A 16,629-nucleotide genomic window follows, 5' to 3' on the forward strand; every position below is an offset into this window, starting at 1 on the left:
AGGGAGCGAAGCTCCCTGTCCGTACTCGGCCGCAGGGCCGGCAGCGTGTGTCCCACCGCCCGCGCACAGCCACTGCAGACCCGCGGCAGGGGTCGGGGCCGGCGGGCGGTGGCAGGGACGGGCGAGGGGAGGGCAGTGGGCGGTGCTCCCGCCTGGGCCGCTCGGGACAGCGGCGGGAGGGGAGCCTGAGAGGGAGCCGGGTAGCGGGAACGGGAGAGGGAGCTGGAGCTGCAGCCGGAGCCGGGCGCGGTGAGCGGAGCGCGGGTGTCTGCGGGCAGGAGGGTGCCTCACTGCCGGTTCCGCTTAAGACGAACCGTTCCGGAGCGGTCTGGCTGTGTCTTTTTTGAAAGGTGGTCCGCACTTCGGGCTCGGGTGCTGTTTCTCCCTCTGCCGAAATCTCGGTGTGCTTCGTCCGGTCGAGCCTCGCTCAGCCGGACAGCTGAGAATTGTTGCTCGCTGCAATTTGTGCAGCACCGGCACCCGTTCCGCTCGATGCCCGGTGCGAGCGGTGCCTTACCGAGGGTAGCGCCTGCCCTCCGTGCCTCACTGACTGCTACTGCTGCGGGGTTCCTCCCCGTGCTCGGTCCCCCGTGTAACCAAGGGCATTCGTTGGGTTTTCACATGCCTTTCGCCTAGGTGTATGTTAGGCCTGTGTTTGCTTGTTCCCAAATGCTTTTTGGAAAGAACCTTTGTCCTTACTTCGTGGGTCGTCAGAGTGCTTGGATGGAATTGAACGCTTCCTCGTTCCAGAGAAACTGCTTGTGCTGGAGGCAGAGAGGGGGGCGTAGGGACAGCGGCTGGGCTGTTCTGCTTCTGGCGGGAGGGATGCCGAGAGAAGGGAGGCACGGGTTGATTTCCATGTGTGAAGGATATTGCAGACTGGGGGTTTGGTATTGCAGACCGTTGGGTCGCCACTGTACATTTCTGACTATAAGCATAGATTGCCATCCGTGAGCTCTTTCACATTGTTTGTGGGAAGATGACGGGAAAGGAATTGCTCCCTCTGCAAATAAATTGTAAATGCCCATCCAGTGTACTGGGAGCTGAGCTTAGACAGCACAGTGTAGAAAAATAAAGCAGGGTGGATACAAAAAAAAACCGTGCCCTTTCCAAACTCTTTGTGTCTAGCTAAAAGCTGCAGGCTGTTACAGCTCTTAGTAGAGGTAATAAAGTTTGGGATAGAAAGAAAGTGAAACAAACTCTTCTTACACTTGCAAATGCTAAACAATTAGAGGGAATTTGTGAAAATAGTGGTAAAGGGCTGAGCATTTGCTACACTGATTAACATTTATGTAAGCAAAGACAATTAGGAATGCACCCTCGGTATTATTGAATTTAATTCTCAGGTGATTATAGCAGAATGGGAGAAAGATAAATAGAAGAAATTTATAAAATCTGGACAGTATAGGATGCGGGTAGTTTTATTCTGGTAAGTCATCCAGGTGGAGAGCTGTTGTCTGTTCCCTTGTAATTTTGCTTTTTACAGTCATTTTGCCCCATTCTAATGTTTTTTGTGCCTGAACAGGCAGAAACAAAGGGCAGCCTGAAACCACCAGCCCCTTCTCCCTGCTCTAAAGCCTAGAAGCGCTTTTCCTCCTTAGGGGTGGTTGCAGATGCTTGTAGCTGGGTACTGGCTGTGTTTCTTCCCCACCTCATCCTCAGACTGGGTCATCCATATCACCTGAAGTGTTTGGAAGAGAGTTAAGAATGTCACCCTCGCCTCCCTCATGTTTCCCTTTCTTTCCACTACTCTGTTGTGCAGGCTTGCGTGCCTGCAGACTGCTGCTTGCTGTATCGAGTACGTGTGCATTGCTGTTAACAGGAGAGAAATGCTGTAGGACCTTCAGATGAGGGAAAGGGTTCCTGGGTTATTTCAGCATCCAAATCTACTCTAGTACTATCACCAAGTAGGTGGGTGTATGTATATGAATATATTTGGTTTGGGAAACTATTGCTGCTCGCATTTTGTTAACATTTTCAGATGTAAAAGGCTGACTGGTATAGCTTGTGTCTGCCAAGTATCTTGGTTCATAACTGGGTCTTACTGTTGCAGCACAAATCATAAATTGTATTCCATAAATTCCACATCTGAGGCAGGAAACAGTGCCATTTTCCCCCCAGCCTCATCTATGCAAAAGCAAAAGAGGAATCAGCTCAATGATAGAGTACATCCAGGAGTTACTGAAAAGTCTGGTGTTTCTGATCGGTTTGAGACTTGGAATTTAAATACCAGAAAGTCAAGACATTTTCACGTCTACCTCTACTCTCTTGCAAGCACTCGTCCCCTTGTGTTTTCATGACTGCGGTTACCTCCTTTTCCTGGTTTGCACAGAGGAAATCCTGTTACGGCATAGTCGATCCATGGCGCTGCTGCAAAACCCCACCTTTTAGCCTGCATTTCCCCACTTCTGCTGCTCCCCCTTCTCCCCTGCATTGGACATGTCAGTCGTAGGCTTCACTTTCAAGTGCCCTCAATAGCCTCCCCATATGTCATGTACCACCTCTCCTGCTTTACCAAGACATACCCCTGGGCTTTGATCAGCCTGTGCTCTCATCATCTGTCTCCCTCAACGCAAAGGTTATAGCTTTCACCGAGCTTCATCTTGTAGCTTTATAGAGGTACCCTGGCCATTATTTCATTAATTTCCTTGATATATCCCAGCACATTCACTTTTGCTGTGATGCCTTCATCAGCTGTCTGGTGAGGTACTGAGACAAGCCCTTGCCTGTGCTGCCACCATCCCTGTCACTGGAGTTAGTCTAGCTCTGGATATGAGCACAATAGCATCTTTTAAAGCAAGGACACCTGAGAGGCAGTGTCACGCAGAACACTATCTAGCACCAGCAGAAGCTCTCCTTCCATAGTCTACACTATCCTCACTTGCTCTTTTTGGCATTTCAGGTGCAACCCTGCCCCCTTATGCTTACACGTTACAACGTTGCACTGCAACTCCCTTTGCAAGAAAGAGTGTTGTCCCTTTGCATAAGTCATTGCAGACTGTTTTGCAAACAGTGACAATATGACAATATTATGCACACAAATACAAATATGATAATGCCAGTTTCTTTGTCAAGGGAGAGCATGCAGCCTGCATTGTAAAATAAGGGATGGTGTGAGGATGGAGAGCTTTTCTGTTATACCATTGAGAGGAAAGAGAATTGAAGGTTTTCCTATGTCTGTCTGGGTAAAGCAGGCTGAGACACCTGAGTTGTGAAGCAGAGTTACAGCAAGCAGAGTTACTGTGATAGCACATCTTTGCATAATATTCCTTTGACATTTAAGTTCATGGTACATAGCTGGTACTGCATGTGCTTTTTTGGTTTCTGAAACATGATGATGCATTAACAGAACCAAGTGAACAAAATTGTCATGGCTTTATGTTGTGTCAGGATTTCTAAGGAGGTTAACATGAAATCTGCTTGACATTTTTGGGTTTGATGTGGACCATATACTTTATTCCTATAAAATACATTGAAGCCAGTGTTTCAGCTGAATTTTATTATAGGAAAGTGTTTTCTTATTACCCTGGATTCCACTTAGTGGGTCACAACTTCATTAATTAAGGACTAATAACCCTATTGACTAGAAAGCTAAGGGCCACTTACTGTTCAGCAGAGCCCCTTGCTGATACCTGCAGGGAGGGCTCCCGAAATGGGTTGGATGTGCTGTCGGACATTCTGAGCGGCAAAGACTCTCAGCTATGCTCTTGTGTATAGCCACCTCATCTGGCATCAGGCAGGACACTGTGCCACAGCACTGAAGGGGACAATAGCGACCTTAAATCTATTCACTTCCAGATTTAGCTACATTTTATCCTAAAAATGTATTCCTGATAGGTGAAGGGGTCTGTGCCTGATATTTCTGATGGTTTTACCCCTTTACCTGAAGGGATGCTGAACCTGAGGGTCTGAACCCTGCAAATTGTTAGCTTCACTTGTGTGTGCGATGGAAAAGGAAAGCAAGCTCTGATAACAAGGACTGCTTGCCCTGGCGCTTGATACGTTGTAGATTTTGCTCTGAGAAAAGGATGTGGAGAAGCTGGAGCACTGCCCTGTGAGAAGTCCGTGCAGCTTCAGGAAGGGCAGACACAGCACACAGCCCTCCCACTGCAGTGTTCATTTGACCCAAAGTTTGGAGCCCAGTGCTGGTCTGCTTGATTGAATACAAAAGGTGGTTATTGGGAGCCCATGTTAAGAGTCAGGCACAAGCTAACAAAGCTTAATTAACTGTTGTTTGTTCTGAGATTAATTGCATCACCACCCCCCATGTGCTGGGAGGCATCTTCTCAGAGCCTTATCAGTGTCAGTGGGATGCTCCAGGCAGCCACTTGCAGCCTTGGCAAGGACGGGTAGCAGGAATGGGGTGACTTAACCATGAAAGGACATGGCAAGACAGAAGTGGCTGAAATATTTTCATATACTTATTTTGTTGAGGAAAATGGGCTTTAACTGAATTTTTCTCTTTACCTTCCTTTTTTTTTTTTCCCTGTGGAAAAGTAAATCTCTAGTTAAACAGCCATTCCACCCTGCACTAAATTTCCTATTCAAACAAAACTTTAAAATCTGGGGTTGTAAGAAATCAAATGAGACATCGTTCCACAAAACACAGAAATGAAGGAATCCTGATACTCTGCGGTTTCTCCCTCTTTCCTGGCTAGCCTTACCCTGGGCCTCCTTTCCTGCTGTGCATCCGTGGTCTATTACTTTGACAGTGACATCTTAACAGCTGTTTTGGCTGTAGAAGTCAATTACTGAGATCTAAAGCTATTAGGGGGAACCAAATGGTGTGTGAAACTTTGTGTCCCCTCTTCCTGATCATCTGCTGTCATTAAACTTCAGGAGCACAACTGTCATTGAGGTGTCTGCCCGAGATTGGATTTGGTTGAGAGTGGCCAACAGGAACAAAAGTTATTTGGAGTGGGAATAAAAGGAATAAATCTGGGACTGGACAGCAAGAAATGAAATATGACCTGTCATTATGGACAACAGAAAGTGGGCTTTTGAGTTTTGTGGTGGGTTTTTTTCAGCAACCTGTATATTTTCACAGGAAATTCTCAACAAAATTGTGAAATAAATATTTTTAGCAAACTAGCACAGGAAGGAGACCGGTTTCCTCAGTGACTGAGATGCAGGCTCACACTCCCATGAGAGGCAGGACCAGGAGGGCCCCATTACTCCTTCTGAGGTCCCAAATGTAAATCAGTGAGACTCTTCCCCATTCATATCCAGAGACAAAGTGGGAACAGAAAAGTCCCTGCTCCCCATATATGTTATTGGCGATGAGAGTGAATACAGTGTTGAGGCCAAATCCTGCTGTGCCAGAACATGGTCAGCACAAACCTCAGCTGTGGGCTACTGCTGCAGCTGAGACCATGAAAATAGCTGTGAAGAGCATTAGACTCATGCAAGAGGGATGAAGGACTGTGGGATAGAAATGTGTGTGCCAAGAGGTCTTCTGTAGCTAATCTTGATGTTCTGGTCCAAATATTTCTGTGTTCTTCAAAGGTAATTAAAAGCTCAGACCTCACCAGCTCACTGTGTATGCTTGCCATTTGAATATGAATGCATGCATTTAAAGAGCCTTGAAGATGTATTGTGTTTTACACTGCATCACCAGAGTGTTTAATCAGCTCAAATTATGGTGGCTCTGTTCCCTTGCCTTGCTGGGGATTCGGTTGTTGTATTGAATGAAAGGCTAAGTGGGCAAGAGCAGTGCTCTGTGCGTTAGGAGGGAGAGGAATAAAGAAGATTCTGCAGAGACAAAAGAGAGATGGAAAAGGAGCAAAATATTTTCTGTTTGCCTTGTTTGAAAATACAGTCCCCATTTCAGAGATCTGTGCCTCTTTCTCTCAGAGAGCTGTTCTGAAAGAAACAAAGAGAAGGGAAAGGCTCTCTGCTACAAGCAGACAAAACTGAGGGACATAGGATCGAGCTGTTTGTTACATGAGGCAGATTTGCCAGAGAAAAGGTACCTGGGGACTGTTGCATTCCCCTCTCCATCCCAGTACCACTGCCTGCCTCAGCCTGTGTGCTTCTGGGCAAGGTGACAGGGTGCATGCCCTTGCATCCAGAAGATGTGCTGCGTGCATCCCTGGGGAAGCTGACTTCGGGTTCACCTGCAGCCCCCCCACCTCTTCTTCTGCATGGGGAGGTGATCAGGAAGCTGTCTAACTCCCTTTGGGTGGAACAGTAGTATACGCAATGTTATCATAACATTTGGATTTCAACAATGCTGACTTTTAACAGCTGCACTAGATAATTTTCTTTATTGAACTTGGACAGGCTTAAACCATAAGTGATTCAGTGACTGAAGGGATGAAAGTAATACAACAATGCATTAACATTCATCCCCAGAGGTCTGCTTCTCTAGTGCAGTTTAAACCAAACGTGCTGAAAGGGTAGAGCTCTGAGATGTGTAATGAGCATCTTTTCTTTCCCAGGGGGGGAGGATCTTTCTGAAAGTGGCCCTACTTTTGCTTTAATCTGCGTCATCTGGTATTTTTTCTTCATATACAATCAATTTAATTTGTTTTATTAAAAACAGTTCAGGGGCCACAATTTATTTTAGGTATTGAATTAATGTAGCACACAAAATTCTGCTAGCTATCCTTGTGTGTATATAGTATTCAGTTTGGGGATTTCAGGTAAGTGAACTTGAACTGCAGATTGCCTGAAATAAAGAGAATAAATAAATAGTAGTGTGTAATCCAGAAAGACTGATTCCCAGTAGGAGTCTTTAGGGGGTAATGTGAAATGGATTGGACTGCAGATACAGTGCTCTGCTGCTTAAAGAAGTGTCAGGGGACAACAGGCTGTCTTGGTCCTGGAGCACTCTGCAAAAGAGGAGGAGGCAGGTGTTGCTCTAGAATATGGCTGTAGAGCAGAGATCAGGATCGCGGTGTTGATGTTATACTTGCAGTGCTGTAACTGGACAGAAGAAAGACGTGTCTAGCAGAAATAAAACAGAAGCCAGGATTCCAGTCATTTTGTTTTTTTCTGAAACTTCTGGCATAGAGAGGAGTCAAATCATCACTTTTCCTCCCTGTTTTATTTCTCAATGTCATTATTACTAAACTCTTTAGCTTTGATGTGCTTTTTTATAGGGGCTTTTCTCAGTATGCAGTCCTTTTAGATCTGGGCGTGATAACTAATCACATCCTGCACATTGGACACTTGGCTTTCATCTCCATATATTCCTGCTTGTAAGTATTTTATTCATTCTCCTTGCTTGCTTTTATCTTACTTTTAAAGAACAGGTTCAGCTGACGGGCTCTGGATCTGATCCCAGGTTATGATGGCTTTGCTTTACATTGATATAAATAACTCTGTAAACTGCAGATTCATGGGAAATGTAAATGATAAAAGCATTTGAGCCTATCTGAATTAATCTAAGTATCCTTATGGCTTTGAGGATTTCCTTTTTGCAGCCCCACACAAAACCCTAAATAAAATATGACTTGATTTTCACCTGCTACTAAGCCATCTGGGCACTTGTCTTCTTAGATTTTGAAAGTCATAAATTTAAATCTCATAAAATCATAATTAAAAAAAATGAAATTAGACCATACATTAAAAGAGGACTTTGCTTGTGGCAGCAAATAATTTTTCCTTTTCATTGAGTGCGCTGTTTTATTGAATTGGTTGGTGACTGGTTCTGTTTCCCAGGCAAAGTGGTGAAGGGATTCTCTGCTCCTGGAGGATCCATCTGTAACAGGAAAAAGAAGCATCCTACTTACTTGTGCCTTTTGATTGCTAAAGGCATACATACAAGAATAAGAATTAAGGATCATATTCTTGCTAAACTCCAAATAAACATTCTTTACCTTTGCTACCTGTGTTTTCAATTGAATAAAATGTTGGTCGCTTTTTTTTTTTTTTGCCTAGATTTACTGTCTAGTTTGGTTGCATGTTAAATTGCTACATTTTTCCAGTCTAGAGCAAATTGCTTTTCAAGGCTGAAGAATTCCCTATGTATAACTCTCATTCAGTCCTTTAGTATGAGCATGCAAATATATTTTTATTGGCATTAATGCTTTGTGTTACATATTAACTGGAAGAACATTATGTGGTGATATAGTCCTATATGTTACAGGAAATAAACATAGAAAATGAAGGTGGTGAGAAGGAAGATGAAAGAATTAAACCAGAAGCTCACTGGCCTTTGTACATATATTGCATTAACAAGGGTTATGAGATATTTTAATCTTTTTAATAGACCTAGTGAAAACTTGTTGCCAGCTTTTGGAAGTAATCACTGATAACAGAATTTGGGGAGCGACACGCTTTTAGGGATGAGGTTTCATCCTGGTACTGGCATCACTGTGCTGGCTGGGAACCTTCATAATCCTCCTCCTACTCATCCTGCCCTGGTGCTGAATGAAGAGAGGGTTTGCTTTCAGGTCATAAGGGATGATGTCATTATTTGCTCACTCCTGTCTTTAACTTTCCAAAAGGGCAAAAGAGAGCAGAGAACACACTTGTGAGTTCTTTAACAATTGGTGTCAGCTTTAATGAATGTCCTCTGCCTCCACTCTCCTACTCAAAGAGCTGTCTGCCTCTGTTTTAGGACAGACCCCAGACTACCATCTTGCAGCTCATCTCCCTAGCCTAGCCATTTCCTAGCTAGATAAGTGGACAGTAATTTTAGTTCCATTTGGTTCTGCTAACCACCAGATCCTCCCCATAAGAGGGACAGTCCCAAGTCTTCCATTGAGATCACATTGTTTCATTAGTGTGGGTATGCTTCTTTCACCCTTGTCTCCATGTCCCCTGGGACATGTGCAAGCATGGGAACTGGCTCCATGGGAGGACAGTGGGTGCAAGATGATGAAGCCTCATGGCCAGAGGCTCCTTCTGCCAGGATCCATGGACATCTGACATGGGCGAGTTTCTCAAGCTGTCCTGCAGTGGGTCAGTAAGCAACTCTCTGCCCTGCAGAAGAAAAGGGGGTATTTTAACAAAACCTCTGTTTTAAAGATGATAGAAATCTAACCCTTCTGCTGCAATCATCCTCTGCCTTTCTGTACACATTGGGCTGAAATAGACAAAAGGGTTTTACGTTATTAGGGAAGGAAGGCAGAGTCAATTAACAGCATATTGATGTCTGATGGGATGAAGGACCTCACTATTGTACCTATGGTAAAGGCAAGTTAAGCTCTCCTTTGTAAGGAGCTGTTTACAATATGGGCTTTTTAGAATACCTCCTCCTTGTAAAGAAAGAGTTGATGGGAGACTGTGACAAAAATGCTAGTTTGTGTGTTTGTGCATAAAAATGCTGCTTTTCTTTGGTGTCAATTTGTCTCTGCCTGAACATTTTGAAACCTCTGAAACAGCCAAGGTATTTCTCATCTTGTAGTCACAAAAGCCAGGAAGAACCAAGAAAGCAAAGTGCTTCTCTGGCTGATAAATTTTCAAGAAAATGAGTCAGATTTGCCTGTTCTTCCTGTTTCTCAATTTTTAGGGCTTCAGTGGTTGTGAGTATGTTATATTAAGTTGTAGTTCACTGAGCCTGGAGAAATAGAGTTGTTGCATCAAGATTTGCAGAGAAATACAATACAGGCAACTGGATGGTGAAGGATTTATGACATTGGGACTATGAAAAAGCTCTCTGTTTACTACATGCCATTCTGGAGTGTGCTGAGGTCTCGTTTATCATTCACCTTAGACTGAACTGGGAGATGACTAGTCTCAGCAATGCTCAAGATTGAATTACATATACTACATATAATTTGGCACCTAGGGCATATGCTAATTGATGAGGTCTCTGCTCCTGAGCACGTTTCCATTTTCTGAAAAGAAATAGGTTTTATAACAGGTGCCATCAAAGTTTCAGACAGTGGATAGCTTTGGCATGGCTACCCAGACTGATGCTACTCATTCATTACCTGGGATTTACCTCTTACGTAGTCATGGTTCACTTAATCCCTTAGCAGTTTGCCCTGCTTTTGGTGAATTCCAGTTTGCCTGTCTCCTTCTTATGTAGGATAAAAGAGAAAATTAAAAACTCCAATTGAGGCTGCCTACAGTATCTTCTAGGTAGCCCTACCCTTGGAATAAGGGTGGTTGTCCTCACCTGTGAAAACTGATTTATACTGAGGACATGAATGGAGGAAAAATGCACAGCTGGAAGAAAATACAATAGTGCTTCTGGCAGAAAAGTGAGGATGTACAAATGACACCATGTGTGTAGCAGGGCCTCTGCTTGTGTGCCAGCTGTCATATTTGGGGACTAAAGAAGCAGGACAAGGTTTTGCACTCTTGCACATCTAAACCCAGAAGAGTGTGGAGGTGGAGTCTGTGCCACCTTGGTACAGTGAGTTGTTTTACTGAAGTGTATGAATCTATTTCTAAGCAGTTTGCCCATCAGAGCAGCAAGGCTGAGTAATGGAATAACAGCAGCAAGAAAACTCATCCCATGTCAGAAAGGCAGATCATGATCTGGGACTTTAAGCAGTGGGGTTGGACTTGATAACTCAGGAAGTCTCAAGTTGTGCATCCCTGTCTTGGAATTGCAGAGGTGTCTCTGAGAAAGATACAGCTCTCTAATGCAGATCCAGCTACACCACAAAACCTGAGTCTCCAAGAGTCTACAGGATTGGCTTTGGGAAGCCTTCTCCCCTCAGATTTCCTCTCCACCTCCAGTCATTTCGCAACAGCACTTTAAATTCAGTCTTCACCTTAGACCAATTCAGCTTTCCAACAACAGATGAGTGAAAGGTACAGGTTACTATAGAATTTGAAAGCTTTGGCTCCTCAGTTGAATTCCTTTATCAGTTTATGGCTCCTAGAAAGACAATGGATTTATTGTAGTTACCCACTTTGTTTTGCCATTATACTTCGAAGTCAGTGACAAAATTCCCAGTCATTTTCTGGGACCAGGCTTGGGCTAGATGTTATGATGTTGTTCTGTTTAGTTTTCACAAAACCAATTCCCAAAAAAAGAAGGTAAGGCTGACATCTGGCTTTACTGGGGTATATTCCTTTGGGAGGATTAGGATAAGAGAGAGAAATGATTCATGCTACTTACCTTCTCCCAGCAGAAGCAGGAGCCTGAGCCAAAGAATAGCAATGGTCCACTGAACAAAACTACTTGTGGATCCCACTCTTAAAAGCTGAGAGATTTGATTTGCAGCATGGCAGAGGCTGATGCAGCCCTAGGACTTTGTAGTGGAATTTTGGTCCAGAATAGCATTTACACCCTTACCCCACATCACTGGCTGAGCTACCCTGGCTGCTCTCCATCAGGATTGAAGTGTTAAAACAGCACCAGGGAACATCATCATGATCGGATCCATTTTATTTCTGTATGTGTTTTGTACTTTCCCTATGAATACTGCTCAGATGTCAGGACCAGATATGTTCACACTCTTTATGATTTTGCTGTTTACTCCAACAGGGTACAGATGGTTGGTAAAAAACCTTTTAAAATGAGTAGAACCTTACACTTTAGGTCCGTATTTTTAGATGTGTGATTAAAACATCACAGATTTTTTTTTATCTTCCTTAAAATATTACGCTAAGAGCCACTTTAGCTGAAGCTACATTTTGTGGTGAGATTCATTTACACCTCATGTCAGTACACACTGTGAGTGAGGCAACTAGGATCTGGACTATAGTAATTTGGAATCGGAGTTTTAGTGTCTCTATTCTCAATACAAAATACTTGGTTAAAAATAGCCCTGTTGACATTGTAAGACCTGCAAAGGCTCTCATCTAGCAAAACACATCTCTGCTTAACTGTGAGGTTCTGATTAGTTCTATTTAAGACCATAAATTTCCCACTGACTTCAAAGAAAGACCCACACTGAAATTCTTCCTTGTACTAGGTCCAAAACTGTTAATGGGAAAAGGAGAACTTAGCAGATTTCAAATTTGTGAAGAATTTAAAGGCTTTTAACTTCTGCCATGTTAAAGAATTTATGTGAATTAATTCCTTAAGTTATTATAGAGCAATTCAATTAATAATGGGTCTGCTTTTCATTATGATGAGTAATCAAGGATAAGCATCTTCTATATCAAAGCTTATCTTTTAGAAAGGATAAATTAGCTATAATGCACTTAACTACTTCCAGAACATGAAATGAACATGTATTGTTCCATTAGTTAATTTTGGGTCACTGAATTAAAGACAGTTCAAAAGGAATATAATCTCATAAGGATCTCTTTGTTCAGTCTGTTGTGACTTACTTCACAAGGTACAATAAATACTGTTTCTTGTGGGGCTAAATACTATTAGGGTTATAAAATGGTTTTGGTTTAGTATATTTTCTGCATCAGTATGAGTTACCACAACAGTAAGAATTTTTTTATCTGGTATATGTAGATGGAGTTTTGTACTCTTGCGTATCTTGTAGGCTGTCAGGGTGGTTGATTAACCAAAAGCTCCACAGTAAAACAATCAATGCAATTAATAAAAAATAGAAACAACATCTGGAATATAACCTTTTATCCATTAAAACATTACAGATGGGTGTGTGCTAGTAAATTAATCCAGGCCAAGGCATAAGCCTGTCTGTCTTCATCTCTCCTGTTGAATTAGCAAGCGCACTTCCTGCCATGGTTTTGGCCAGCAAGCATCCTCCAAGCAATGCCTGGACATAGCTGGGGTTATGACTGGCTATTATTCATCCCCAAAGGGAGCTGTGATTTGGCCAGCTTGTCCATGGGGATGAAAGGGAGTTTAGTCATCTTGATGTAGCACAGGTTGTCCTCAAGATCAGAAAATAGCCTTGACCTGTTTTATGCAGTAGTATAGATGTAGTTCTGAGGTATAGAAAGTAAAAATAGGGTTTAAAAATGTAGAATCAGGTTCTACATACCACTTAATGTAGTCCTTGTTTCCTCAGGCACTTTGGGCTTTTTGTGGCATATAGCATAACATCCTAAATTTAAATTACAGTGCAAAAGTACAGTGGATAGCTATGCAATTTCAGTGGCTGCAAAGCAAACTTCTCATCTTTTTTCTCAGGGTGTCTTCAAGGCTTTTGTGTTCACAGAGGAGAAACAGTACCAGCAGAAAAGTACCTTATCCTTCTTAAGCATCTTGAGTTGGGCCTTTTATAGTTACATCATATGTCAGAAGGTGTCAGCCTCTTGAAGAAAGAAGTTAGCAGAGGTAGCATGTTTAAAGGAAAAATTGTAAGCAGACCATTGCCAGGAACAGTGCCGAGAAACTCACAGAGAGATATTTGAGCAGTTGTGTGACACAAAAGGAGAGACCCCAGACTGTCGCATCATTACTTCCAAGTGCCTGATTTTGTCTCTGGCTGATGCTGACATTGTTTGCTTTCTCTATCAACATAAAAATCAGTGTGATTTTCCTCAAAGCTTCTAATGATGAGTTAGAGACAATTGTATTGAACTGGGACCACAAGATGAGGCTGAAAGCAAGGTCAGGATGAGAGGGACCACACTGGGAATGGATATTGACTTCATTGTAGGGGGAAAGCTCACTGGCTTTCCTTGTGGTGCCTGAGTATCTGCAGTTAGAGGTTGGCCATGGATGGATGGATCGAAAGATTGTATGTGAATGATTATATGCAGAAAATTAGCTTCATTTCCTACCCACTTGCACCTTGAATTATCTGTTTTCTATCAAAACAAGGCAAGGGATTGCACCATATAATTCAACTACAGCATGTCAGCTTTTTACAAGCAGTTCCCCATCATCAAGCCTTCTCTTACTCTTCCAGGCTGCATCTGGGGACTGACTACATTTTTAAGCAAAATACAAAGCAGCTTAGTATACCATGATCTTTCGAGGTCCCTTCCAACCCTCGGGATTCTGTGATTCTGTGATTCTGTGATCTGCTTGTCCTGTGCCACTTTGACCTTTGCCAGCACCTGAGCTTCCAGATCCCAACACAAAGTGGCTGGAGGCAAAACTTTTTCACAGATGGGATCTCTTCCCCAGTTGCTGCCCTTAGGTAGTCCTCTTGCATATGTTGAGCTGCCAGAGCTGTCCATTTCCTTGGGATTTAGGTCTCAGCAGCTGCAACACTTTGTTGAAACATGCCTGCCATTGAGATCCCCACAGCAGCATTACAGCAAGATGTATTTTGATCTTTAAAACCATTTGACCCATTTTATAAATATATGGCAAGAAAGCAGGTCTGGCAGACATTATGGAGTAAGTGGCTAATGGATTTGTCATTCATCATGGTGTTGATCAGCCTTGCTCATCTAGGTTGAAAAGCCCGGAGTGAATATAATCATTAGAAAGGCAGCTGTTCAGTGCCAAAGAGAATTTTTATTCCTTGACTAGGTTTTTTCCACAAGATAGATTTGGATTCCAATATGTCTGTCCCATATAAAGTATATTTTTATTGTGCCATTCCTCAGTTAAACAACTTGTGGTGGGGAATTTTAACTCATTGGTGGGTAAGATTTCTCCTAATCCCTGCATTTTGGAAAATAGAGATATAAAGATACTTGTTACCTAATGCTTTAAGAATTGCAGCTTAATGTTAAGGAATAACTTGTAACTTAAGAGCTAGATTGTATCAGATACACATTAAATCGTTATCTGCTAGTAAATTAATCTTGGTATTTTATTTTATTTTTTCTCTCCCTTGCAGTTCTGAAGGATACAATCTCACATTGTCCTGGACTGGAGCAGTAAAGGATAAATCTGATCACTGGCTGACTTGTCATCTCTTTGTAGTGATGGACAAATGGTCGCCTAAAACAACCCTTTTGTTATGCTGCTAAAACTACCTTTGAATCCAAGATCTGTTGTGATTTTTGAAACACAAACCCAAAAATGTCAGAACCCGACCCTTCATCTGGATTTATAGAAAACATGGAAAATGGGACTTTTCTGGAGCTATATCCCACATCCCTTTCAACTTCAGTGGATTCATCACCTGGCCGTTTATCCAATGTCTATGTCTATGTTTCAATATTCCTTAGTCTCTTAGCTTTTCTCCTTTTGCTATTGATCATTGCACTTCAGAGGCTGAAAAACATAATTTCTTCCAGTTCCTCCTACCCAGAATATAATAGTGATGCTGGAAGCTCTTTCACTAATTTAGAGGTTTGTAGTATTTCTTCCCAGCGCTCTGCTCTCTCAAACCTTTCTTCATGAAACTAAATGGAAGGAAACATACAGTGAACGGAAAAGCTTTGCCCAGTTTCTTGGAAAGGTAGTGCATGCAACATTTGCCTTAGAAGACAATTATGAGGAGGTGGCTTTCAAAGTTTCCGTAGGGTTTCTTTTCTTTCTTTTTCTAGTGTGCATTTCCCCTTTTACTAATGTTCTTTTTCATTCTGGACAATGGATAATGACATTTGTTCATCGTTTTATGCCTGCAGTAGTGATGCTGTCTTTTTCTCACACATATATAGTGTTCATTAAAAGTATTCCTGCCAAACTGTAATACAGTTCTAACTGAATGTGTCATTTTTCTGCTGTAGTTGTGACCCCCTTTGCTGGTTTTGTATCAGTAACATGGTCACTACTTTTCTTTTTCCTTTTTTAATTAGATAAGGACTTCTGGATGAAATCCCTATTGCAAAAGTATAAGAAAAAACACTGCTTAAATTATAAATATTAGGACAATTTAAAGTTGTTGGTATTTGTTTAGTTTGGCTTTCATTTTCAAGTCTTTTACAGTATTTATTGATGTTTTAAAAATCCATTTCTTGAATGTTACTTTTGTTTATTCATATCCCTAACTCACTGTGTATAAAGTCTCTGTATTTCAGTTTTTGAACCTCTGGTTAACTTAGTAAAGCAAGTGCAATAATGATGCTCACTGCTGAATGTGTGGAGGTATTCTTGGACCCTGTTGTGTGTCATTTGCCTAATGACTTGTTCCTCCAGGGGGCAGCTTTTGCTGCTGAATCATAAATATCACACAACTCGTTCACATCCTTCACTGAATCTGTAGCTTGTTCTTACTGGATACCAGTACAAACCAGTGTTTTCTTTTAAGAGGTCTGCATATGACACCTGCAGCTAGCAACTGAATAGCTCCTAAACTGTCCTTTATGCACAAAATGTTTTTTACTTAAGTGATCAGTGCCAGCAGGGACAGAAATTGCTTATGCTTGGTGAGGACTTCCTCAGCCAGATTTTGTCCTGTAGTTTCACATACTGGGATGGAGGGGGAAACATGAGGATCTGTGTAATGGCAAGGCAAACCTGTGCTCTGACCCTCAGGAGGCAGAGGGTAGGAAGAGATGGGAATGGAAAAGGCAGTGGCTTTCCTCCTGCTCAAAATGTAGCCCAACACTCATTTTCTGCAGTACAATAACTAGCAGCACTGTAAACAGGACACTGTGGGCAGCTGAGAATTAAATCAAATCCAAACAATCAAAGAAATTACTTGAATGGCCAAATGTGACCTGCTAGGACTGCAGTTCCACATTTGGAAAACCTGGTGTGAATATAATCATTAGAAAGGCACCTGCTCAGTGCCAAACAACACACAGATGATGCTGGAGTTGGTGTTCACTATTTTTAAAAGTGAACCTACACATGGTAGGTGTAATGACTTATGGTGGTGAATAGCTCTTCACAAAGGTTAAAGAGCTTGCTGACTAACACAGACCTTAAGCCTGCAGGTTCTTCAAGCCAAACTGGTTTGAGCAATATATTTAGTCCCTGGGATATTTTATTTATCTAGA

At 42.3% G+C, this 16,629-nt stretch overlaps 1 protein-coding gene across 1 annotated transcript; it reads left to right on the forward strand.

Moving 5' to 3' along the window:
- The first annotated feature begins 204 nt into the window (after nucleotides 1–204).
- SERTM1 (serine rich and transmembrane domain containing 1) lies at nucleotides 205–15,220 on the forward strand. Its single transcript, XM_005147626.2, has 3 exons — nucleotides 205–249; nucleotides 7,104–7,202; nucleotides 14,577–15,220. Exon 3 carries the CDS (start codon nucleotides 14,762–14,764, stop codon nucleotides 15,083–15,085), a length of 324 nt encoding a protein of 107 aa, XP_005147683.1. The 5' UTR covers nucleotides 205–249; nucleotides 7,104–7,202; nucleotides 14,577–14,761; the 3' UTR covers nucleotides 15,086–15,220.
- The last annotated feature ends 1,409 nt before the right edge of the window (nucleotides 15,221–16,629 follow it).

The sequence above is a fragment of the Melopsittacus undulatus genome, chromosome 2 (genome assembly GCF_012275295.1).
Source record: "Melopsittacus undulatus isolate bMelUnd1 chromosome 2, bMelUnd1.mat.Z, whole genome shotgun sequence".
Lineage (NCBI taxonomy): Eukaryota > Metazoa > Chordata > Aves > Psittaciformes > Psittaculidae > Melopsittacus > Melopsittacus undulatus.

Coding starts and splice junctions, on each gene's coding strand:
- SERTM1 (XM_005147626.2), top strand. CDS start 14,762: ATGTCAGAACCCGACCCTTCATCTGGATTTATAGAAAACATGGAAAAT.